General features: G+C 40.6%; 1 protein-coding gene across 1 annotated transcript in view; it reads left to right on the top strand.

The window, feature by feature from the left end:
* Positions 1-26,170, top strand: part of FTO (fat mass and obesity associated) — a 410,630-nt gene that overhangs the window by 185,304 nt on the left and 199,156 nt on the right. Inside the window, exon 7 of the mRNA XM_011946598.1 lies at positions 3,664-3,783. Coding sequence (XP_011801988.1) covers positions 3,664-3,783 — 120 coding nt within the window. The remainder of the gene's footprint in view (positions 1-3,663; positions 3,784-26,170) is intronic.

The raw sequence follows: 26,170 nt of genomic DNA, 5'->3' as shown, positions 1-26,170 counted from the left end.
CATCGAAATGAAAAAGTCAGGTCGAATAGAAGGCATGCCACTGGATTTGATGTCCACAGAGATTGTATCTCATGGGCAATATTTCAACTCATGAATAAAATTCGGTTGGGAGAAGGTCTTCAGTGTTGTTGAACGTTTCTGACTGGCATTAGTGGGAAGGGATAGGCATGAATTGACAAGGACATTAAAGCTTCTCCTGGTCAGAAAATGTGTAAGATTGTGAAACGCTTGAGGACAGGAAGTCCAAAACCTTGTGGTCTTGTTTAGTATGCATTCTTGACATCTAGCAAATGCCTGACAGAGAGTAGGCAGTAATTATTTCTGTCTTACAGATGACATAGCTATTCTGTAGTGGCACTCACTTTTGAACTGACTCCAGAGCCCATATTCTTTTTTCTTTTAGAGACATGGCCTCACTGTGTTGCCCAGACTGGAGTGTAGCGGCGCAATCATGGCTCACTGCAAACTCGACCTCCTGGGTTCAAGTGATCCTCCTGCCTCAGCCATCTAAGTAGCTGGGAGCACAGGCGGGTGCCGCCACAACCTAACTGTTTATTTGTTTATTTTGTAGAGATGAGGTCTCACCGTGTTGCCCAGGCTAGTTTCAAACTCCTGGGCTCAAGTGATCCTCCTGCCATGTCCTCTCAAAGTGCTGAGATTATAGGCCAGAGTCCTTATTTTTAACCATGATACTATCTGTCTCAAAAGATAGTTGGGCATCCAAGGGAAGATGAAGGCATTATTTATTAAAATAGCCAGGGCTCTCTCTTTGCTCTCTTGTCCAATAGCAGAGCCCCTAGATATAGCCTTCTCTTTGCTTCCAAGTTTTAATGGACTGAAATCATTTCTAGTGTACCCTGATAGACTGGATGAACTAATTACATATGATAGTCTATTTCCAGAGTCACCATGGTTGCCAAGCCTTATCCATTCTGGCCTCTTCAACGGGCATAACCAGCCCAAAGACTGGAAAATCTTTTAAAACCTTGTCAACTCTCTCTAACATAGGACTTGATGTTTTGCTAACAGGCTCTTTCCATAGTGTGAACAAATTTTATGTGAAATCCATCAAAAGGAACTCATTTTTTTCTTGACGTAAGTATGTTGTTAAAACTGTATCTTCACAGAAGTTGAACCACACTTGTATTCATTCATCTTTCAAAGTATTCAAGGTTACATCTGTTAACCACTGTCTTTTAATAGCACAGATAAGTTTTAGCAACTGTTGTATTAATATTGTGTCTACATTCCTTTTTTGTTTTGTTTAAACAGCTTTAACTGAAATCAGTCCTACACAGCAAACAAACATTTAGTTAATGTAAACTAAAACCTTTTCATATGACTTGCTATTCTCAGGTTACTTATTTGAGCCATTTTCACCATTGTTAAATCTTCACAAGTTGGTTTTGTTTGCCTCATGAAAGTTCAATATGGATAAACACAAAAAAAAATTCTTTGCGGTAACAGGTGAAGATTATAATAGCTCCATGTCTATATATGGAACATGATCACCTTAGCAAAGCCAGACAACCCAGCATGAAGCTGTGGTGGCTCCACATTTCTGTTTGTTTTTGTTTTTGTTTGTTTTTTTTTTTTGAGACGGAGTCTCGTCACTCTGTCGCCCAGGCTGGAGTGCAGTGGCTTAATCTCGGCTCACTGCAAGCTCCACCTCCCGGGTTCACGCCATTCTCCTGCCTCAGCCGCCTGAGTAGCTGGGACTACAGGCGCCTGCCACCATGCCCGGCTAATTTTTTGTATTTTTAGTAGAGACGGGGTTTCACCATGTTAGCCAGGATGGTCTCGATCTCCTGACCTCGTGATCCACCCGTCTCGACCTCCCAAAGTGCTGGGATTACAGGCGTGAGCCACCACGCCCAGCCGGCTCCACATTTCTTTAGCAGGCAGTGGTAAAAAGAGTATTTAAGATCAGTAGCATTGTACCTTGATTTTCAAGTTGATGAATGATAGAAGAATTAGAAAATGAATAGAAAATAATTTTTTATATTTCCATAGGTTAACTCAGCCTCTCATCTAAATATGTTAGGATTATTTTAGTTGCAAAGGGCAAAACATTCAACCTGAGCTGGCTTAAGTAAAAAGAGTTTCAGGAATAGTTTGATCAAGGGTCAGTTGATATCATCAGGATGTGCTTTTTGTCTTTTTGTCTTGCAGTTACCCCCTACTATGTTGGCTCCATTCTTCCCATTGCTGGCAAAATAGCTGCAGAGTCTTCCTTCCTGTAGTTTCTGATAGTCTTGAGACTTATTCTGATTGGACATATTCCTATTCCTCTCAATCTAGTTCTGTGACTACAGAATCTAGTGGCCTGATTGGCCTAGACCTGGGTTGCATATTCTACCCCCCTGGTGTTGGAGTTGGAGCCTCTTCAGACCACATGGGCTGTTTGGGAAAGGAGTGGGTGGGATTTGACTGGAATAGGAGGACTGCCAAGGTGGCAAACAGTTGAAGTTTACCGTAGTAGATTCATCAGAAGGAAAGTAAGTTACTTGGGTATTTCTGATCTGAGAATCTGAAATTTGAGGTGCTCTAATATTCAGAGTTTTTTGAGCATAAACGTGATGCTCAAAGGAAATGTTTATTGGAGAATTTCAGATTTTGGATTTGAAATGCTTGACCAGTAAGTATATAACACAAATATTCTAAAATCAGAAATACTTTTGGTCTCAAGCATTTCAGATAAGGGATATTCAACTTGTACTAATATGTTTGCTACTCTTCTTTTTAACCTATTGTCATCTGCCCTGAGTTGACAAGTGACAATTTGAATGGCTTTGTAGGTTTAATGTGTGCCTCCATAATTAGTTTTATATATACAGGTTAAGATTATCCTGGCCCATGGGTAAGTTAATTTATTGCAATTTAAGAAACTTATAATTAATATTTCCTAATATATATCCATGTTTTGCTTTTAATACCAGCCTTAAATAAAGACATTTAATGAAAACACATTCGGTTTATGCCTTTCCCATCAAACATAGTACAGCCTGCTTTATAATTAGGATCTCAGTATTTATTGTTGATTGACTTATAGTTTCCTCACATCTGACTGATAAATGTGACTGAAAACCCCTCTCTGGCGTGAGCTGGGTTGTGTAAGAGAATTCCAGCTTTTTAATTATTTTATTTTATTTTATTTTAACACAGAGACTCTTGCTCTGTTGCCCAGGCTGGATGGAATGCAGTGGCACAATTAGAGCTCATCACAGCCTCAAACCCCTAGGCTCAAGGAATCCTCTTGCCTCAGCCTCCCAAGCAGCCAGGACGACCAGCACACACCACTGTGCTTGGCCCATTTATTTTTAATTGTTTTTGTAGAGGCAGCATCGTGCAATGTTGCCTAGGCTGGGCTCAAACTCCTGGCCTCAAGCGATCCTCATGCCTCGGCCTGCCAAACTATTGAGATTATAGGCATGAACCAACACGTCTGGCCAGACCTCAGTTTTAAGACTACTCTTTTCTTAGCATTGCAGAAATGCTATGGAGTTGCCAGCTTACATTGGGAACTGGTTAGGCTGACCTTTCTCACCTTTTCTCATCCTATGGCCATCAAGTTACCGAAGGAGAATTAAGAGACGAAGTCATTGTCCTTGCTTGTCTATCACAAGGGAATTAAAACCACCATCTTCTCTTTATGGTCCACAGGTCGAGTTTGAGTGGCTGAGGCAGTTTTGGTTTCAAGGCAATCGATACAGAAAGTGCACTGACTGGTGGTGTCAACCCATGGCTCAGTTGGAAGCACTGTGGAAGAAGATGGAGGGTGTGGTAAGTCCATGAGGCCTGAGACTGTATTTTGTGGACTGCTGTGTTATACAAATCCTCCACTGCCTCATTTGCACAGGCAAATGTAGATTTAATTATTCCTAATTATCAAGTTAGGTTCTTCTTGGTAAGGTGATGGATATAGCCAGGATTTTGTCAGTACAACCTCAATTTAGTTCAATAAGCATTTATTATTTTCTCCTCATAAGGCATGTGCTGGATATATACTAGGAAGTGGTGACAAGAGAATAACAATTTGAAAATAGTATTTAACATTTATTTGCATTTTTATATGCATCAGGTGCTACTCTGTTTTCCCAGTATTAACTTTAAAAAATTTTACAGCAATACTAAGAGGTATAGAAACTTTTCCAGGATGTGAATTTATGGATGTGAAAACTGAGGGACAGGGAAATGAAGGGCCTCCCTCAAAGTCACTGAGTAAGTGGCAAAGCAAGGGGGAAACCCAGGCAGGCTGGCTCCACAGCTTATGCTGTCAACCACTGTGATCCAACAGTTGAACAAGGAGAGGGGCACGAATATCACCAGGTATGACATTAGCTAAAATGAAATCCGGTAATATATGTTAAATGTTAAAAGAAAATCACAGTTCCAGAAGAGGGAGCATTACATTCAGACCACTTGAGCTGGCTGGGATGGTGGTGAAATGGCAGATGTGGCTTTTGGGGCCGTTGAATGCTGAGGAGTATGATGGGATGGGGGATCTGGGGACGAACTTTAGTCTCCAGGAACTGTAAAAACAAGGCCAGAAGTGAGGAAGTCCAGTGTGACCAGAGCAAGGAGTGCAGATGATGTGGGATGAAATGTAGCTGGAAGGCAGGTTGAAGCCACATGGAGGTCTTGCACTAAGTCTTAATTTAAATAATAGTAATAATAATAGCAAGCACTTATACTTATTAAGTACCAGACATTATTCCTATATAATTTCTTTAACTTTTTATGGCACCCCATAACATAGGTGTAATGTATTCTCCATTTTTCTTTTTTTTTTCTTTTTTTTTTTTTTTTTTTGAGACAGAGTCTCGCTCTATCCCCCAGGCTGGAGGACAGTGGCACAGTCTGGGCTCACTGCAAGCCCCGCCTCCCGGGTTCACGCTATTCTCCAGCCTCAGCCTCCTGAGTAGTTGGGACTACAGGCACGACTAATTTTTTTGTATTTTTAGTAGAGACGGGGTTTCACTGTGGTCTCGATCTCCTGACCTTGTGATCCGCCCGCCTCGGCCTCCCAAAGTGCTGGGATTACAGGCGTGAGCCACCGCGCCTGACCCTGTATTCCCCGTTTTTCTAACGAGGAGACCAAAACGCAAAGGGTTTATGTAACTTCCTCAAGGTCACCCAGCTAACAGGTGAGGGAGCTGGAATTTGAACTCAAGAAGGCTGCCTCTGGGGTCCTTGCTCTTCACCACCTCTGTTCTGCCTTCGAACAATTGGATTTGGAATGTAGTAGAAAAGTGGTAAACGCCTGCAAACTCTGGAGATAGTACCTCTGCACAGAATTTGAAATGTGCTGGAAACAATGAACTAATCTGCAAAAACGGATAGCTATTGCTAATCTCTATTTTATTTTTTTAAAGCCACTTTATTGGGGTATGATTGCCCGACAAAAAACTGTACGTATTTAATGTGTACAACCTGAGTTTAGAGATACGTGTACATTCGTGAAACCATCACAGCAGTCTATGCCATAAACCTATCCATCACCTCCAAAAGTTTTCTTCTGTCTTATTTATTATAATTATTATTTTTGTGATAAGAACACTTAACATAGGGTCTACCCTAATTCCTCCTTTATAATAATGAAAATGTCAAGTCACAACTCTGAAGGCCCCAGTTTAAAAGTCGGGGTCAGAATCCAAAAGTCCTTGCTTTCCAGACATCTCAAATCTTCAAATCATACCTTTTCATGGATATGTGTCTGGGGAAGGAATGTTATAATCCTTTTAATGTATTAATAGTATCACAAAAATTGATTTCTCCAAAGACCTGAGTTGATACAAAACTGAGCGTTGTGAAACTGAATTGGAGTTAATGAAAAGTCTGTGCCTAAATCTCCTTGGTCAGTTCTGTTCCTAAACTAAGCCTGTTATGAGTACTCTCCATTTTTATGGGCTTCTTATATAAAGGCAGCTTCAGTTTCAGGGCAACGTTTTTTTTCCTCCTACTGTGTAGTTCTGATTTTGTCCATTTGCATATGAGTTAGAACCTCTTAACTTGATGAACCTTAGCTCTAAGACATCAGCTTGACTTTGAAGTTGTAATTTGACAACTCTGTGAATTAGAGTTGAAGAGCAAATAAGAAAGGGAGTTCTTATTGATTTTTTTTTTTTTGAGACGGAGTCTTGCTCTGTCGCCCAGCCTGGAGTGCAATGGCGCGATCTCAGCTCCCTGCAACCTCCGCCTCCTGGGTTCAAGCGATTCTCCTGCCTCAGCCTCCCGAGTAGCTGGGATTACAGGCGCCCGCCACCATGCCTGCCTAATTTTTGTATTTTTTAGAAGAGACGGAGTTTCACCATGTTGGCCAGGCTGGTCTCCAACTCCTGACCTCAGGTTATCTGCCCATCTCGGACTCCTAAAGTGTTGGGATTACAGGTGTGAACCACCGTGCTTGGCCCTTGATTTTGTTTTTGTTCAAGAGCTTTTTTTTTTTTTTTTTTTTTTTGTAAAATCTGGCCCAGCAAGGTGGCTCATACCCTTGTCTTCTCAGCATTTTGGGAGGCCAAGTTGGGAGGATTGCTTGAGCCCGGGAGTTTGAGACCAGCTTGGGCAACATAGTGAGACTTCATCTGTACGAAATAAAAAACATTATCCGCCTGTGGTGGTGCATGCCTATAGTCTGAGCTACTTGGGAGGCTGAGGTGGGAGGATCTTTGGAGCCCAGGAGGTCAAGGCTACAGTGAGCTGTGATCGCGTTACTGCACTTTAGCCTGATAGAGTGAGTACACTTTAGGTGACAGAGTGAGACCTTGTCTCACACACACAACACACACACACAAAATAAAATATTTGGTATTGTGAGCTTACCAGTGATATCCATTATGAATTCATTTAAGCGATTTAGTTATATCTACGTAAATTTGTGCATAAATAATTTGAAGGTGGTGGCACATTCGTTAAGAGGAAATAGCTTTTGTTTTGTCGCTCTTGTATACAAAATACCAAAAGGAAAAGCAATTCTGCGAACTCTCTGGCGCTAGTTTCCCAGCAGTTGGCATGCCATTCCTGAGTGTTCTGCGGGAGATCAGTGGCCTCAGTGTCTCTCCTCAGCATGCCTTGGGATGATCTTTATAAGCAGAGTGAAGATTTAGGCCCAGATAAAAGGGATGTTTCTTCCAAATTAAATGTAAGCATTGCTTCAAGCCTTTTACAAATGACTTTTTACAAACTCAAGTAATTTCTTTTTTCTATTGGAAAAGACAGAACAGAATAATTGTTGGATGGGTCTACGGTTCTGTGGCTGTGTTCGTGCAGTGCCATCTGGTATTTGTATACTCGAGTGGAATTGGCAGTGGCGGGTTAGATTTCCAGTTGGTACCAGCCCACCTCATATTTTCTCAGTTGCCAGCAGTAGGGGGCAATGTTGAGCTACCAGATTGAGGCCCCAAGATGTTAGCCTTTCGGGAAAATGCATACAAAAATACCATTAACTGTCAAGAATTATCCCTGTTGCTTCAAGTTAGCTGTAATCTCCAAGATTCCATAACACAGGATATCAGTTGTGGGTTAACAAATTCAACAGCAATTTAACATAAAAAGTACAGTGTTTGGTGCACATTTGGATTGTATAGCATTAGACTAATCCAAATGGAATTTCTGAGTGTCCTCGCTTTGCTTCCAGGGACTATCTTACTCAAAATTATGATCATTTTAGACAAATGATTCTTTTTTATCTTTATGCTTTTTTTGAATTGTAAAATCATGTGTGTGTTGTGGAAGGATTTCTTTAATCAATGCATTTTGTCTGTTCTGCAAAATAACATCGATCTCTTTTGCTGAGAAAATAAAATAAAAAACCTCAGGGAATATGTACATTACTTTTCCCCTTTTGCTTATGAGTAAAGCAACCTTTATCGGCCCTTGTACCAGGGAAGAGACTTGCGCTGTGATTTCTGCCTTTGTGTTCTTTTTTCACTTTGTGGTTGGGAGGTGTAGTCTGAGGAAGGATATAGAAGAATGGAAAATGAGCTTTGAAATCGCTTTTCTTCCATTAATGGTAATTGCTTCACATGTCATAACCAGTCACATATTTCAAAAAGTTTAGTCAGCTGTCTTTAAAACTCCCCCATCCTCCACTTCCCGTTTCCTGTCCCAGCAAACACCATTTTTATCACACTGTTTATTCTTGCCATTTTTCTCCCGGCGGATAGCTTTACTCCGTCCATGCTCTTGTGATGTAAATGTTAAACCTTATATTTGAATGACATTCTGATAAAATATCACATTTTCCCTGAATATTACCTCATGAATTTATGAGCCATTAAGCCCAAAGCAACATAACCCTTTCTTATAACCCAGGAATTTAGTCTGGCCTTTCCCCTCCTCTTTGCTCCCTATTGAGGATGGCATTATAACACTATAATACTATTCAAATATTTGTTTTTTATTTTAATTTTTTTAAAATCCGATGCACTTCCTACTCGCCACCGCCCCCGCCATCCAAGATGATTGTATTATGAGAAGACTCTTCAGGATAAGAGAGAGTTACCATTTGAAAGAAACTGTACAACTGCTTTGCTTTCTGGGTAAAGAGAAATATGAAAAGCTGAAGTCTCCTGTGAGGTGAGGAAGTCTTGCTGTAGCCAGAGATTCAACGGATAGGCCATTTGTCTCTCAGGGTCTGGTATCGCTCTTTGCAAAACTGACATTTATTTTACCTATAAAAATGTTTTAACACTATCAAATTCACAATGATACAGAAAAGAATGCTAGGTGCGAAATCCTCTAAATTGGTGACATTTATTCCTTTCCTGTTGACCTTAAAAAAAAAAAAAGGTCAATTTGGTATAATCCAATGGAAATATTTGACAATCGTTTCCAGAGTAAACATTTTCAAAAGTATTGATGATTTCTATACTGGAGAGAAATTCTTGCTGTTTTCCTCGGTTTTTTCTTTTAGAAGAAAAAGTAGATCCTGATGGTTTTGAATGTTTTTAATTGCATTTCCTGTTCTGACAATTCCTTGCGCTGTTATAGCAATGCATTTATATGGCAGTTGGCCTTAACAACCTTTATTGACTTTAGGGGGTAGGAGCCAAGACTGGATTATTTTAATGTATCCGTTTTGAAACAGTGTAAAACACAACATATAATTATGTTAGGTAAGCTATAGGCTACATTTATTTCTATCCATTTATGTTAAAATTTGGCACAGGAGAGCAGAGAGATGTGGAAAATGAGTAGGTGTTTTATTTAATAATGTAACCAGTTTCTTGTTGTTAAAGTTTTAAGAGAGAAATGTACTTAAGAAGGTAAAGGTTGTCCCTGACAAGTTAGTTATAATAGTTTAATTTTAAGATGAGTCATGCCTTTTCCCCTGCTATTTTGGCCTGTGTAAATCATCTGGGAAGGCCCTTGCCAGGAGCCTGCCTGTGGCTGTGTGGATGAGACTTCCTCAGCATAGGTTACACTTCATGTAGGTTACACAGTCATAGGGAATGATTGAGCCGAGCAGTAGTTTGTTTATTTTTGGAGAGATTAATGAAGCTCTCATCACAGTGCTTTAGAATAAATTCTTTAAAACTGAATACAGGAACAAGGCTGCTTTTCCATTTACTGAAATATTTACTGAGTATACTGGTATTTGCTATTGTATTATAGTTCAATTAGCTAAGTTTATTTTAAACTTCCTTCTTGGATTGAAGATTTTTGGGGATGTGCAGAAGAAAGTGATGTAAATATAAATGTTGATTTTTTTTTTGTTTGCATTAATGGGAAAGTCACCAATTTTTTTTGTGTGCGTGTGTATGTATAATTTTTTTTCTCCCTTCTTTTCAGTGTTAATGTGCACAGTAAGTTACATCAGCCAACATAATCCAGTCTCCCCATTTTTTCAGGGTTAGCATTTCTGATTTAGGAGCAGAGTATATTATAATAATTTAGGATCCGATGTGAGATGTCTAGTGGTTTTAAATTAAAATGTAAATTCTCTTTTTTGACTGGGGCAGTGCTGAGTGACTCAAGATAAACACAGATTAGAGGTGGATAAAGAGTCATAAGCATCCAAAAATTGAGTTTCAGACCTTTATGTTTAGTTTTGAAAATTTGGGAAAATGAAAAAGTCACTTGCAGCTGGAGCAGCTTGAAATCTTTGGTTTAAATCTTTGGTTTTTGGTTATCTTAAAAGTGTTCAGGGAAGCTCGGTTCTTTCCATTCTCCTTCCTACCCACCCACTCCAATTCCCCACAGCTATATTGTTCTGTTAAAAGTAAAACATCTGGGGAGAAATTTTACATGTAGTTTAGCAATGAATTTCTTACACGTTTTGATTCCTTTTTTGATTATCTTATGAATTTCAGAGTTTTCCATTTTTTTTCCCTAAGCATCTGCACCTTTAGTAAGGAATTTTACAAGAAAGTGTTGTGTATCCTGTCTTTTTGGGAAAAAAGAATATACAATTCCAAGAGAATTCAGGCTTAAACCTCAAAAACACAGTGTGCATCGAAAGCACAAAGGACTGTGTTTATGATTCTCTTTGAAGTGTTTTTGCAACTGGATAAGGAAAATTTTAGAAACCGTCTGATAGTGTTCAGGGTAAATACTTAAACCCCTTTAGAGAATTTCACACACAGATACTGTGCAGCAGAAAAAAGGGATACTTATGTTTCTTAAAGCTGCTACAGCCTACAGCTTTGTACTTAAAGACAGAGGTGTTGAATAGAATTCTACTGAGGATACATCCAGTGACAATATCTCCAGGAACATCAGAGCAAACCAGTGGGTAGGACTTTCTGTTTTTAACCCTTACATGAGCTGTGTGAGAGTTGAGCTTTACTGGTACCAAGTCCTAGGATGCGCCTGGTACGTCTCAGGAATGTTAAGAGGATCGTTCCTGGTGCCTCTGCTCTGCACACAATAGGAACAAGACTAAAAATGCTGAAGATGCTGAGACAAAGTGACAGGAGCTAGGAAATTCCAAGTGACAGCCTTGCCATCTCTCTTACCTCTTAGTGTGTGGAGAGAAAAACTGGAGTAAACAGCCAGGGTTTCTGTTTTAACCTTGGTTCCGTAGGATTTGGCTACATTTTGACAACCTTTGTTAAATACACCCACGTACATGTGCACACACACACATATGCACATTTCACACATTCTATATGTAAAGAAAAAAAAGATGAATTCTGCTGCTTTAAATAGTTTTAACCACCCTGAAATTCAAATTGATATAAAGGTGTGAAGATCCTGCTATTTTCCCTGGGGTGCTATTTTAGCCTTGGCTGCTGGAATTTATTTTGGATTGCTTTGACTAGCAGACCATCATAGCATTTCAGATATGAATTAAGAAACCCTGGTGCAAGATTGGAATGTCAGAAATTTCTATTTTTCCTGGAAAAGATATAATATAAAACAAATTATATACCTTATTTCATCTAGGTTTTTTTTTGGGGGGGGTGAGGAGCATGGTAGAGGGATTAAATTCAGCTCTAGTCTGTTATTTACTTTATTATAATTACCTCTGAAATATCCTAGAAGAATCTCAGTCTAGAAGAATGAAGTAGTTTGCAAAATAATAATAATAATCACCAGACCTACAGTTTTGAAAGGGAAGCAAGATTTCCAAAGGATGTCATGCCATTTATTTGGAATATTATCAAGATGTTAGAATCTTTTTTTTCCCCAAGTTGGCTAATGAATAATCGCTAAACCTGTTACCTTTTGAAGAGTATTGTTATGATGATCCAGTGAGAAAGTTTGTAAAATATAAAATACATAAATACAAGGTATCGCCAGTATTGATTTTAGAAGGAAACGTGAACAGTCTTCAGCTGAGGAATCCTTACTTCGAGGCCGGTTGACCGAGGCTTCCTTCATGACAGCATCCCTTTCCTTTCCTCATTTTCCTTCCTCTGGAGCTGGGGTTCAGTCCAGGAGCTAAAGGGACTCACAACAATTTGGAACTCAGTGCTCCTCTTGCAATGTGTCTATCCACTGTGGGTTAAATACTTCGGGAGGCTGGGCTGGGAATCTTTCCATATTGTACAAAAATGTCTCTATGGAGAAATGTGCTCCCAGTGCCAAAAAATGACTTACCAGAGAGCCCCGGGGAACACATTAAGTTGGCCCTTCCGTGCCTTATGGGTAACATAACCACCATCCTGTTCCCTCCTCATTGACATCTGCAAAATAATGACCCTTTTTTTAACCAAAGGGAAGTATGATCTATTTTTTTCTGCATTCCTGAAAGGATCTCTGTGATTGTAGATGATATTTTTAATAGCATCTTTTCCTAACAAGTTAAATGTGATTGACGTGTTTTTTTTTTTCATTTTCTTTGCATGATCTCAGTCCATCTGGAACCACCTGTGACAGTCTCAATTGTAAATTTTTCCTTCATATGTATAAAAATCTCAGGCAGATCATCTCCTACTTGTTTTTTTTCTAATACCACTCAATGAATCTCCTACTTGTTTTTCATTGACAAAATTGGCTTTCAACTAAAAATCTGGAGTCTTCGGCATTATTCATAATTAAAGTTTAATGTTTTACACATACCTGCATAGCCGTATCTGCATTGGTTATAAAGACTTAGAACTGGTGGTAGCTTGAACATATATAACCCTCTTATTAAATATTATTAATTGAAATGACAAATTATGAAATATCCAGAATTACGCATCAGATGTTCTTTAACAGATGTTGGGGGATTAAGAGGTTTCATATTTTACTTAATGACATAAACTTTTCATGCAGTTAGCAGTGACATTTTTTAAAGGCTGGGAGTGGTGGCATAGACCAATGCCTGTAATACATTCATATGTTTCTGATACTGAAGTTTCGTGTCCTGGACACGTGAACATTGTTTGGGAAGGGTGGGCAGTATTCAGCCATCCAGTAATAAATATCTCAAAGGTAACATACCCAAAACCCACGGTTTGATTTCTGTAATCCCTAGTGTTTCACAGTTCAGTAATTTGAACCATCCAGTTGCCCAGACTAAAACCTTGGAGTCTTCTTGATGTATCTCTTGATTTATCAGTGAATCCAGTTAGCTCTACTTTCAAAATATACTCATGACCTGACTACCCTTCCAACCTCCTGTGCTACCACCTTGGTAAAAACTACCATCATTTATAAAATAGCCTCTCAACCAGCTTTCCTGCTTCTACTACCCTATGTCCATCCCAATCAGAATGCTCCTTTCAGATACAAGGCAGGTCGTCATTTCACTCCCCTGTTTCAAACCTACTATCATGTTTAGAAATCCACCTTCCTTGCAATGGCCTAATGCCCTGCAGGATCTGTCCATTCCTCGACCTCCATCAGTGCTCCCCCTCTTTCCCTCCCCTAACGTCTGCCGTATTATGTCTAGAACATGCCCAGCCCACTCTTGCCCAGGATTTTTGCGTATGCCGCTGCCTCTGTCTTGAATGTCCGTCCTTCTGTAATTTACATGACTCTCTCCCTCATTTCATTCAGATCTCTGCTCATGTCACTTTCTTGGAGAGAGTTGCTCTGACCAAGCACTCTCTCATTGTAGCGGGGACTTACTCTTTTCTACTGTACTCTTAACACTTTCCACCAACTGCGATTATCCTATATATCCATTTGTTATCTGTCTCTATATGAAATAATCTCCATGAGGTCAGCAGGGACTTGGTCTGTTTTAGTTACTCTTATTTCCCCGACCTCTAGAACAGCATCTGCTGCATAGGAGGTACTCGACACATGTTCGTTAAAAGCAAGAGTTCACGTGAGGTCTGTGTTCTAGTTCTGCCTTTTCCTCTTACCCATGTTGATCAGTGTGGCCTTAAATCTTTTATATATTTATTTATTTATTTTGAGATGGTCTTACTCTGTTACCTAGGCTAGAGTACAGTGGTGTGATCATAGCTCCCTGTAGCCTCAAGCTCCTGGGCTCAAGTAATTCGCCCACCTCAGCCTCCTGAGAAGCTAGGACTACAAGCCACCATGCCTGCCTAATTTATTTTTATTTTTGCAGCGACAGGTTCTTGCTGTGTTAACCAGGCTGGCCTTAAACTCCTGGCCTTAAGTCATCCTCTCACCTTGGCCTCCCAAAATGCTGGGATTACAGGTGTGAGTAACAGTACCTGGCCAATAAATTCTTTTTAACTTTATACCTTTTCCTAAAGTGTTACCTCTTATTACCTGCTTCACAGGAATATTTTTGGGTTAGTTTTATTCTTAAACAAATGTAACTCTCAAAATAATACCCAAAACATCTTTAACTTCTTTTTAAAAACAAAATAATATTGAGGGCACAGAGGAAAGTCTTGTTTTATGCCTCTGGCATTTATAGCTGAGAAGATTGAGCAATCACAGGCAAACAACTTATGCAAATATGGAAAATCTTTTTTTTTTTTTTTAATGAGAGGATTAAGTAGGTTGTTAGTTTCCCAGAGTACCAGTGTTGCTAAAAGTTACAATCATAGTGTTTTGTCTTATTTGTTATCATCTTTCATGTTTTAGATTTCCCTCTTCTGGTAAAACTTAGTAAATTGTCACAAAATTAAATGACTTCTCCAACAAAGCTTGGACTTTCTTGTTACAAATTTTCAAAATTATATAGAGAAAGCAGCATGGGCTGGACAGGTTTTGGGCACAGAACTAGGGAAGTCCCTGAGGAGTAAACTGACTTCCTCTAGACAAGCTGAAAACTGATTAAAATATTTATCATCCTTTGGGTATGCAATAGCTTTTGATGATGGAAGGCATATTAATATTCATCTTTGCTGCTTGTCTACACTTCAGACAGATCCCAGGAAAGGATGTTCAAATGACCAGTTTTCTTTCCTCACCAGGAGTCCTTGGGAAACCAGTACAGCTTGGAACCAAGAAATGCCTTGTGATGTGGATTGAGCTTTTCCTTTGGGGGACGGGAATGGGGGAATACAAACCAGGGGAGACCTTTGGGCTGGAAAGCTTTAAAGGATGACTGCTTTCTCACAGGAAGTCTTTTGCCAGAACAAAGGAAAAAGTTTGGTTGTAATTCTATAAGCAGCAGAACTGTTATTGCTTATCTGAATACATGAAGCCGACTTCATTCCTTAGGTAAAGTCGGAAGATCGAAGCCTTATACAAGCTGAAGATTTTTCTTCCTCCCCACCAGCCACCCCTTTTACAATCACTTTGTTGTAGAAGGAGAGAAATCAGTTGTATTTGCAGCTGATGCTCAGGTCTTCCGATTGGTTCTAGAGTGCCCCATCTCCCTTTTGTCCTGAGACAGAATTTGAATGCATATGGCGTCCACATAGCCTGGCATGAGTAGCACAGGGTGGCCTTCTGGGATTCTCAGGATCTGTCTTTTTATTTTTTATTTTTTTCTTTAATGTGAGAAAGAGTCTGGCTTTATTAGTTGAGTTAATTAAGCAGTGTTGTTTTTTGTCTAGATTGAAACAGCCTTGATTACATTTTTGGTTGCAAATAAGACCTCTGAAAGAACTCAATCTGTATATGAACAGTCTGAAAAACCTGAAAGTTAAATAGAATATTCTCATAAAAAGGGCAATGTGTTAAGACTCTTGGTTTCTGTCTTTTAAATCTGAAAATTCAGAATCCTCTTCTCTCGCATTTCAGTTTTTATTATTCCACACTACTGAGATATTTTGATGAGAGGTAACCTTAAACATTGGACAATAATTATGTTTGAAATCTATTTTAATATAGTGACATCAAAAGTGCTCTTTCTTCATCTACTTTTTTTTTTTTTTTTTTTTAGCTGGTAAGTGTGAAGTTATACAAAGAGCTAGGACTTATGTCTCCCAGGTTGATAAGGCACAAGGCAGTAGGTAATTCAGAGGAAGAAAAAGGAGAAGAGCAGATTCTGACAGAGTCCTTTGGGAATACGAAGGATTTTGATAGATGGAGATGGGTGGAGAATATTCAAAGATGGCAGAAACAGGGCCATCGCAGTGGGAAAACACAGACCTGCTCTCAAACTTGATTAGACTGGATGGAGTTTGGTTTGTGTGAGTCCAGCAGCTAGAGATAAGATTAGGAAGATTAGCAAGGGCCCTTTTTTCTCTAATGCATTTCTTTGCAAGGTATGGCACTTTCACCCCTTAATGACTGGCTTGCTATCAAAGTCATGGGAAGCAAAGTGCCAAACATGTGCAACTAAAAATAAAATGAAAACCATTGGATTATCTTGCACTTGCAAAGGTTTTACTTTGAAAGCAAGTCAAATTCAATTATTTGCACTACTTTCAAGACCTGTCTGCTTTGTGAGTACAGCAAACAAACAACACCATACATTTTTAGAATGAGAATTACAAATGAGATTAGGTAATTTCTCTACCAAGATTCTTTGTTTTTCTCTCATAAATTGAATACCAGCTTAATAATTTTGGACTTTGGTCAGAAGTAGGTCTTCCGGTGTATGAACCACTTATGATTCTCTTCCTTGTTAGGAACCCTAAGTGTATTTCATTTGGTCTTTTGCTATTAGAGTTGTGGTTTGGAGGAAATGACATCTTCACTGCCTCTTGTCCAGGTGACAGTCTTGTGAACTCAATACTTGCATAAAAATTATTTTGAAATACAGCCAAAGTGTCATTCATGAGCTATTTGATTTGGTTCAAGAGAGTGGGTGTGGTCAGCTGTCACTTCCACTGCTGAAATAGAGTGGTTTCTTTCCCACACATACCTCTCCACTCCTTGGCTAACAGTCCCACGTTAGTGATTGTGCACTCTCTGCTGTCTCTATTTGCCATTGCACTTCACCTTGTCAGTCACACCAATTGAAAGACTGAGTAAATGTTCAGAACGTAAATGGCTGTTGTTCACTCTGGTCTTTCCCACCTTTGCACATAGGTTTCTGCTAGACTCTCATGTTCTCCCTCTATGTGATGCTCTTATTTTCCAATGACTGGTTTTATTACTTCTAAGGCACAAGATGTTAATTGTTGAGTGATTAATAACTCTCAGTTTGTTCTTCAAACGTGGCTTCTGAAAGATTGCCTTTACTTTGATCCTGCTTAGGAATCTAAGGTCTTGGGTTAAATTTAGAGGCCACCATTCTCCTTAAATGATAGTGACATAGAGAAATGATATTATGAGACTACTGTTTCATTTTACCAAAGAAACTGATGAAAGTCACACCAGAGGGCCATTGCTCCCCTAGAGAACAAATGGGCTTCAGGCGTTTTAGAATGCCTTCTTTGATACCTCATTATTGCTCATAATGCCAGAGACACAGGTAATTCAGCATAGTGGTATTGGGCGTTGCTTAATTTCTTTCAAGGCCTGGAACATTTATCCTCTATTCTTTATTTATTAGGTATTCACCCTAATGGTACTCAAACTACTAGGCTCTGACAAGCTGAGGTCCAAATGCCATGGCATCCAGGAATGTCAATGTTGGAAGGGACCCGAGAGAGGATCATTTTCTCTTCCTTTTTGGAAAGGAAGGATTCAGAAGGATGTAGGCTTTTCTAGGGGGCATACAGCCAGATAATATAGAACCCCAGATTTCTCAGTTCCCAGTTCAGTGCTTTCTACCACTCCCTAAATATCCCGTGGCTGTGCTTGGGATATTTCTCTGCTACATTCACCAACTTTCAACGGTATGCCAATAGTAAAATAAGATAAACTGAGTGTTTCTCTGAACTTTTTCTCTACCCTGTGTTTGAACCTGGCATATCAAAATTAGGCTATCCGGTGTTGAGATGGACACTATTTTTGCTCACCCAGCATTCATTCCTCCTTCTCTGGCAGCATCCTCATGTTGCCTTGTAGAGCCATTTTCTTCACTGGCTAGAGGGTGAGGTGCATTGTCTTATTATGGCTACTCCATGAGCATGTGACCTGAGCCGGATCTTTCACATGAGCTTTCTCAGAGCTGTTTGCTTGTAAATACAGATACAATATCATAGACACAGGATGCAGAATTCAAAAGTTACCAACGTGGCCGGGCATGGTGGCTCATTCCTGTAATTCTAGCTCTTAGAGTGAGGGGCGAGGATCACTTCAGACTAAGAGTTCAAGACCAGCAACATAGAAAGACCTTGCCTCTACAAAAAATGCAAAAAGCTTAGCCAGGCGTAGTGGCACGTGCCTGTAGTTCCAGCTCCTTGGGAGGCTAGGGCAGGAGGATCACTTGAGTCCAGGAGTTGGAGGTTACAGTGAGCTGTGGTAGCACCACTGTGCTCTAGCCTAGGTGACAGAGTGAGACCCTGCCTCTTAAAAAAATAAATACATAAAAACAAAGTTATAAAAGCCTATGCTGTGAAAAGTGTGTTTCTCCCCGCTCAGTCCTCCAGCTACTCATTCCCTTCTCAAGAGGCTAGCAGTATTCCCAGTTCTTTCCATACCTTTCTAGGGTTATTCTATTTTTTTTTTTTTCTCCCTTGAGACGGAGTCTTGCTCTTGTTGCCCAGGCTGGAGTGCAGTGGTGCAATCTAGGCTCACTGCAGCCTTCCCCTCCTGGGTTCAAGCGATTCTGCTGCTTCAGCCTCCTGAGTAGCTGGGATTCCAGGTGCCTGTTGCCACACCAAGCTAATTTTTGTATTTTTAGTAGAGACAAGGTTTTGCCATGTTGGCCAGACTAGTCTCGAACTCCTGACCTCAAGTGATCTGCCCACCTCAACCTCCCAAAGTGCTGGGATTACAGGCATGAGCCACTGTGCCCGGCCGAGATATTCTATATAGTTACAAACATTTATCTGTTTTTTCCCCACACAAATAACACTATATCTTAGAGACTGTTCCATATTTATACGTTCTTTTAAATTACTGTGTATCTTTTTATTGTATGGTTCCATAACTTATGTAACCAGACTCCTACTGTCTTTAGTCTTCTGCTTTTACAAGTAATATTGTAGTGAACATCCTAATACATAACATTTTTCACAAGTGAGATCTATGGTAATTAATACCTAGGAGTAGAATTGTTGGATCAAAGGGTATGTGTATTTTTAATTTTAAGATAGATGGTCAAATGCCTTCCGTAGAATTTGTAGCAGAGTTTATATGTGTGTGTAAATGTGTGTATTTATAGATATATATATACTATCTATATGTATATATGTAGAGTTTATGTACGTATATAAACGTGTATATATATATAGATTAGTTTATGTACATATATAAACATAGACAATATCCATATATGTTATCTATGTATGTGTGTATATATCTATATTTACATATAGATATGCGTATATCTATACATATACATATATGTACATGTGTACATATGTGTCCATACAACGTCAGTTTCCTGACATCCTCACCAGTGCAGTGTGTCATCAGACCTTTTTGCAAGTGTGATTGGTGAAAAATGGTGCCTGATTTCCATTTGCATTTCTCTCATTCCTGTTTTACCGAGAAAGAAACTAAGGCTCAGATGTATGAAAAGATTTACCAGCCCATAGGAATAGTGAACAACAGAGCTGGGGTTTGCAGTGAGGCGAGAGCAACTATTCTCTTAATTGCTACAATAATCTTTACCCAGGCTCCATTCTGTTACTGTGACTGAAGAATCCCAATACATATAGCGGTTCCCATGAGGAACACTCATCTATCCTTGACTGGTAAATGTGGGAAGGTTGTTCTCTTTCACCGTGGACTTGTGCGTCAAATCAACTGATCAGTCTGGGTGATGAGTGCGGTTAGTGTGACATGCAGTGATGTTGAGTTCCACATGGGGTGTAGGTGGCCCTTTATTTACCCTGCTGAGTTCTGGGGCTTTGTGCTATAACTATTTTTGGTGATGGATGGTGAAGGGAGGGCTCCCCATGCCTGGAAATGTGGCACTTTGCCTGATTTTCTGTTTAAAGTTATGTTCCTGTTGGAATCTATTCAGGTCTGAGTTTCAGTTGCCGCCTTCTGATACGATGAGCCTCCTTGGCCTCTCCTGCTCGCCTCATTCTTCTTCCACCTGTCAGTCTTCATTAGGATCATTTAAACACTGACTCATTCTCTGTTCTGGGCCTTTTCCTGCTTGGCTATGGAACTGCAGGTTGAAGCCTTTACCTTGCACACAGTTTGTTAGGTAAGAGTATTATTTCAAGAAGACTTTGCAGAGAACTGAGATGATTGGGGAGTGGTTAGAACAATATTTTCTAGTAAAGGCAAGGACGAAAAGAGATCTCAGCAGGAGTGGAAAGCTTTCTTTGACCCCTTACTATATTTGAGTGGGTAGACATTAATTTTCGGGAGTTGGGGGCCTTACTAGACCACATCTCTTGCTGTGTTATCTCATGCTATGTGGTAAAGTGAACATCTGTTGCTGGCTCTGTGACCCATGTGATCAGCCACTCCATCACCTTTGAAGTGGTCAGGCCTAGATACTCTTGGGTTAAAAGCTTTAGCTTTCAAGTTAATTATACTGGGGTTTGGGCCCTGACTTCATCATTTTGTTGTGTATGGCACTGGCAGTCATATGGAGAGTCTCGAGTTTCTTCATTTGTAAAATGGGGATAATAATAGTACCTCCCTTTAGGAGATTGTTGTGAGATTTCCCTGAGATAATACACGTAGTGTTTTGTGCATTGCCTGGCATCTTTTGCATTATTGCTTTGAATCTGCTTCTTTTATTCCTCCTGCCATCCTGCTACTTCGGTGGCCCCTACCTTTCACCTGAGTTCCTGTTGCTCCCTTAGGCTCTCATCTTATGTTTGCGCATATCCATAATTCATGCTTTCCATTTGGTTCTCTGTTCAAAAGTCACCTCACAGTGGCCCTTTCTCTTTTTATCATGTTTTATTTTTTTCCTGAGAGTATTCATCACTGTCTGAAATTATGTTTTATGTGTCCACCTGTTACCTGTGCTATTCTATAAGCACACTGAGAGCAGGGACTGTGTCTCGTATACTGCTGTGTTCTTGGTGCCTGAAACAAAGTCATAACATAACACATATTGGTTGAACAAATGAAGAGGCAAGTGCTTCATGAGTGTACGCTCTCTCAGAGGTGCACCCTTTTGTGCTAGTGGTGCTTTGTTTGTGATATTTGTTGAATGCCTTGCTGTTCCTTCTTTTTGGTGTAATCCATTGGAAAAACTCCCCTATTTTAAAAGATTCAGTAATTATCCATTACTAACTGCAGAAATCTTATCTTTTTCACTTTCTCTGGAATGTAATTTCTCTGCATTAGACTCTTTCAACATTAGCATCTATATCAAAGACACTTCATGCAACTTTTTAAAAACATAAGCACCAGCTCCAGGCATTGGGGTTCAGTAGCCATAGCTCTCGATCTTGGCTGCATATTTGAAACACCCAGGACAATTTTTAAAATGTTTCATCAGTTAGATCCCACCTCCAGAGATACAGATTTCATTGGTCTAAGCTGTGGTCCCATTTGATTCTAATGCTTCACCAAGTTGCAGTATGGGTCAAAACCTCCCAAGTGATTCTGACAGGTGTTTAGGGTTGAGAATTGCTGTTCAACAGGTACCTGACCTCTCACCAAGTTAGATTTGATTGAACGGATGAATACATGAACAGATGAGCGAATGAACAGGAAGGCTCTCTCACTTTAAGCCAACAGAGAGGTACTGAGTGCCTGCTGTGTTTCCTTCATTCTATGGGGGCCTCGGGAGGGAAACAGCTCTGTTTATGATTCTTATGTAAGGTGGAAGATGATGTTGATAACGATGGTAGAAACAGACTATGAAAGCTTGGAAGATGGTAGGATACATTTAGGTAGATCAGATTTCACAGCTTCACAGTGAAGCATTTTGAGTTGATTCTTATAGAATGGAGAGAATTTTAACAGGGGCATGGGCATGAGAAAAGAGTGGCTGTTTCCTATGAAGAGAATATCGTGTAGAGTGTTAGAAGTAGGAAGATGCAGGTTACATAAGACTTCTAAAATGGACCAGTGGCTGGCAGTCCCCCCAAACTAGCCCCCTTCTAGAGTTCCCTAACTGAAGAAGCAGCCCCACTCCACATCCAGGTCTTCAAGCCATAAGGAGAGGAATCCTTGAAACTTCCTTCTCTCCACCCCAGGTACCCAGTGGGAGAACTCTAACCTTTGAAATACCCCCTCAAAGTTGTCCGCTTTTCGTTTCTTCTGCTACCAGCCTTCCTCTGGGCTATTGCAGTAGCTTACTCTATGGTTTCCTATACTCTTCACACAGCAGCCAGGGTAATGTTTTCATATGCAAACCTAATCATACCCCTCTCTGTGTAAACTCATTAATGGGTTCCACTTGCTGTTAGGATAAAGACTAAAATATAGATGCTCCTCAACTTACTATGGGTCTGTGTCCTGATATACCCATTGAAAGTTGAAAATATTGTGAAGTTGAAATTGTATTCAATACACCCAACCTACTCAACATCACAGATTAGCCTAGAGTGACTTCAACATGCCTGGAACACATTAGACTACCCTTGGCAAGGTCATCTCAGACACAGCCCATTTTACATAAAGTGTTGGATATCTCATGTAAATTATTGAATACAGTACACTGTAGAGTACAGTATTGGTGGTTTGCCCTCATGGTAGCTTGGCTGACAGGGAGCACAAACTGTCTGCCACAGCCCAGCATCATGAGAGAGTATGGGACTGTGTATCGCTAACCTGGCCAATGATAGAAATGCAAAATTCAAAGTATGGTTTCTACTGTGTGCATATAGTTTTTGCACCATTGTAAAGGTGAGAAATTGTAAGTCAGACAAACCATCGTAAGTCAAATCGTCATAAGTCAAGGACCGTTTGTCCTTTATCCTCATCCCATCTTTTCCTCCTCACCTTTCCCCCAACCCCTTCACTCCCTGTATTCCTACCACATTGGCCCTTTCTCAATCAGTCCAATTTGTTGTGCTCCCTTCTTCCTCCAGGCCTTTGCACATGTCATTTCTTCTTTCTGGAATGTCTTCTCTCACCAAGAGAGGCATAGAAATTATTTCTACTCGTTTTTAAGATACCAGCTCAATTACTCCTCCTTCAGAAAAGACTCCCTTGCTGACTGGGTCAGGTCCCTGCACTATACTTTACCATTATTCTCACGAAAGCCATGCCTGGGAGCTCAAGCTTTATTCTGGAGGCATTGAGGTTCTATGGCAGATAGAGGTTGAGAGTACTTACCTGTTTCGTGGAGGTCCACTGCTTCTAGAGACATTAAAGTTGCTGAAGTGGTTTTTGGTCATTAATTTATGAATCTTACTAACCATCGCTTGACAAAGAACTGAGAATTGTTGATCATATTGTAAAATAGAATGTAAATGGCCATGCCGTTTCTTTGTACAGATTCTCCCAATTATTGGAATATGAGCCAATTCCATAGTATTAATTTGGGTCCTGTTATCTGCAATAAGACATCCCTCATCAGATTTTCGTTGTAAGGGGCAAGTGCAAAATGTCCAACCATTCCATGCAAACTTGTAGTAAAGCCATTGTCTAGTTATTAAAGAATGATGAGCAGATGAGTGAATTGACAGGAGTTATTCTTTTGGGATGTTGCCTCTGGTAGAACCTCAGTTATTGGCCTCTGTCATTCTTCTTTCCTACTTTCCTAATTCTATTATCTTCCAAACATTATTGACCTCAGATGTTAAGAAAGGTCCAGATTCCTGGGGGTCACCACATCGTTCCTTCTTTTGCCAGATATAAGCAACTTTGGGGACCTTGGCCACCAGCCTTTTCCTGCCAGGAAGGTCTGGTGCCATCCTCTTTGATATTGTCCTGTGCCTGTCTAGGTTGGCAGTCTTGTGACAAACCAGGACCTATCGTGGCCTGTGGGTACTTTGGCACTTCAGAGCCATGCAGTATCTGGACAGTGGGTTTGGAATTGTCATTGAGATGCCACTTTCTTATTTTTCTTGTGTTGAGTGCCTAAACTCACAATCCAGCCTGAAGGACCAGGAGGTTTTCTGGCCCAGGGTAGATCCTCTTGGCCCATGTACAAGAATCTTCATGCTGACTGAGTTGGAATCTCCTGGTGAGAAGTGATTTGTTGTCCTGATGAGAATGTAAACACTTGCTAAAGTTGAGTTTCGTCTCTCATGTGAGTTCTATTATAGCCTTCTGTGTTTATAAACATGTCTTGAGCTTGAGGGAGAAATGTGGTAACCTTTGAGCCCCCAAGAGAATGTTCATTTGTTTTCTCTATGGGCTGAAATTAAGATAACTCAGCATCCTTCTTTGAGCATCCCATATCCCTCTTGCTTTTCCTAGCAGGCCTGGGATGGCGCCCAGTTTGCCATTTACTAATTGCTCCATCCTCTTCCAGTAGAGTCTGTAGTCTTTTGAAAAAGTACAGCTCATATTCAGCAGGCATCTGCCAGCGGGGCTCAGAGTCCAGGGAAGTCCTCAGTCCAGTCTAACAACTGTTAGTAATTTTTTTTTAAGGTTTAAGGTGTCGAGCATTTGAGAAAATGGAGTTGCTGCCCTTGTGCTGCTCACATGTGTGTTAGCACACGTAACAGACATATACATGAGAAAGGCATGATGTGCAGTGTCAAATGAGGGGTAGAAAATACATGTTCTGAGGGTGCTGCAGAGAGCGGAAGTTAGATTCAGAAAACTGAGCAAGACACTATGGAAGAGGAGGTACCTTTCAATTGTGCCTTGAAAGGTGAATTAGATTTTAGCAGTCAGAGATTTGGTGGGTGAAAAAGAGGGACAGAGAGCCCCATGTTTTTTGTTTTGTTTTGTTTTGTTTTGTTTTTGAGATGGAGTCTCGCTCTGTCACCCAGGCTGGAGTGCAGTGGCATGATCTCGGCTCACCGCAGCCTCTGCCTACCAGGTTCAAGTGATTCTCTGCCTCAGCTTCCCAAGTAGCTGGGATTACAGGCACCTGCCACAACGCTCGGCTAATTTTTATAGTTTTGGTAGAGATGGGATTTCACCATGTTGGCCAGTCTGGTCTCAAACTCCTGACCTCAGGTGATCCACCTGCTTTGGCTTTCCAAAGTGCTTAGATTATAGGTGTGAGCCACCACGCCCGGCCAAGAGCCCCTTTTTTAAACAATTTTTTTTAAGAGGCAGGATCTTGCTCTGTCATTTAGACTGCAGTACAGTGGTATAATCGTATCTCACTGCAGCCTCCAACTCCTGGGCTGAAGCGCTCCTCCTGCCTCAGCCTCCCAAATAGCTGGAAGTATAGCTCTACCACCACACAGTCTAGCTTCTATGCCTGGCTAATTTATAATTTGTAGAGATGGGGTCTCACTTTGTTGCCCAGGTTGGGATGAGCCCATTTTAGACAGTACAAACAAGAGGCACAAGAGGGATGGCTCTGCTGTAACATTAGTAGGGCATGTTTGCAGAAAAGTATGTGGTACCTTGTAACCAGCACTTCTGGTACCTAGGTGGGGTGGAACTAGAGAACAAGTAGACAGGGGAGAATGGGGCCAGCTGATGACGAGCTTTGAATGATACACTTAGAAATTTGGCCTTTGTTCTGGAGATGGTGGTTGGAGCTGGATTCAAAGATTTTTGAATACGGAAGTGATCCAATTGACCCATTCTTCTAAATTAAAACTGGTAGCATTGTGGATAAACTGTAGAGAGGAGAGGCTGGAAACATGAGGACCCACTGCAAAAATTTTGGTGCAAAATAATGAGATCCTGAACCAGGGCAATAATTGGGAGGGAATTAAAAGGAGCGATAAATTCAGAGTTTTTGTTTATTGTTTGTTTGAGACTCAGTCTCACTGTGTGAGACTGAGGCTTGAATGCAGTGGTGCGATCTCTGCTCACTGCAGCCTCCGCCTCCCAGGTTCAAGTGATCCTCCTGCCTCAGCCTTCTAAGTAGTGGTATTACAGGTGCGCACCACCATGCCCGGCTAATTTTTGTATTTTTAGTAGAGACGAGGTTTCGCCATGTTGGCCAGGCTGGTGTCGGTCCTGACCTCAGGGGATTCACCTGCCTCAATGTCCCAGAGTGCTGGGATTGCAGGTGTGAGCCACTGCGCCCAGCCTGTTTTGTTTTTAGATAGGTACATAGAATTCACCATCAGTTTGGATGACAGAGCTGAGAGACGATGAAGTCACAGGCAATTTTACAGGATTTATTTTAGTCTTAGTTATTAGATGGATGGTGACACCATTTACCTACTACACCCAAGAAGGAAGTTTAGGGGCAAGTGAGTTTGAGCAGCCAGTATACCGAACATCTCAGAAGAACTGAAAATACCAGTCTGGAGCTTGGTAGAGACATCGGAGCCAAAGGTAGATTTGGGAGTTTGATTTATGTCTGCAGTAGGCATTCCTTTCGTGCCTATCATGTGCCAGGCAATGTTCT

Source organism: Colobus angolensis, unplaced genomic scaffold (genome assembly GCF_000951035.1).
Source record: "Colobus angolensis palliatus isolate OR3802 unplaced genomic scaffold, Cang.pa_1.0 Scaffold251, whole genome shotgun sequence".
Classification (NCBI taxonomy): Eukaryota; Metazoa; Chordata; class Mammalia; order Primates; family Cercopithecidae; genus Colobus; species Colobus angolensis.
Note: the sequence above shows the minus strand (reverse complement) of the source record. Positions and strands in the feature narration are given on the sequence as shown.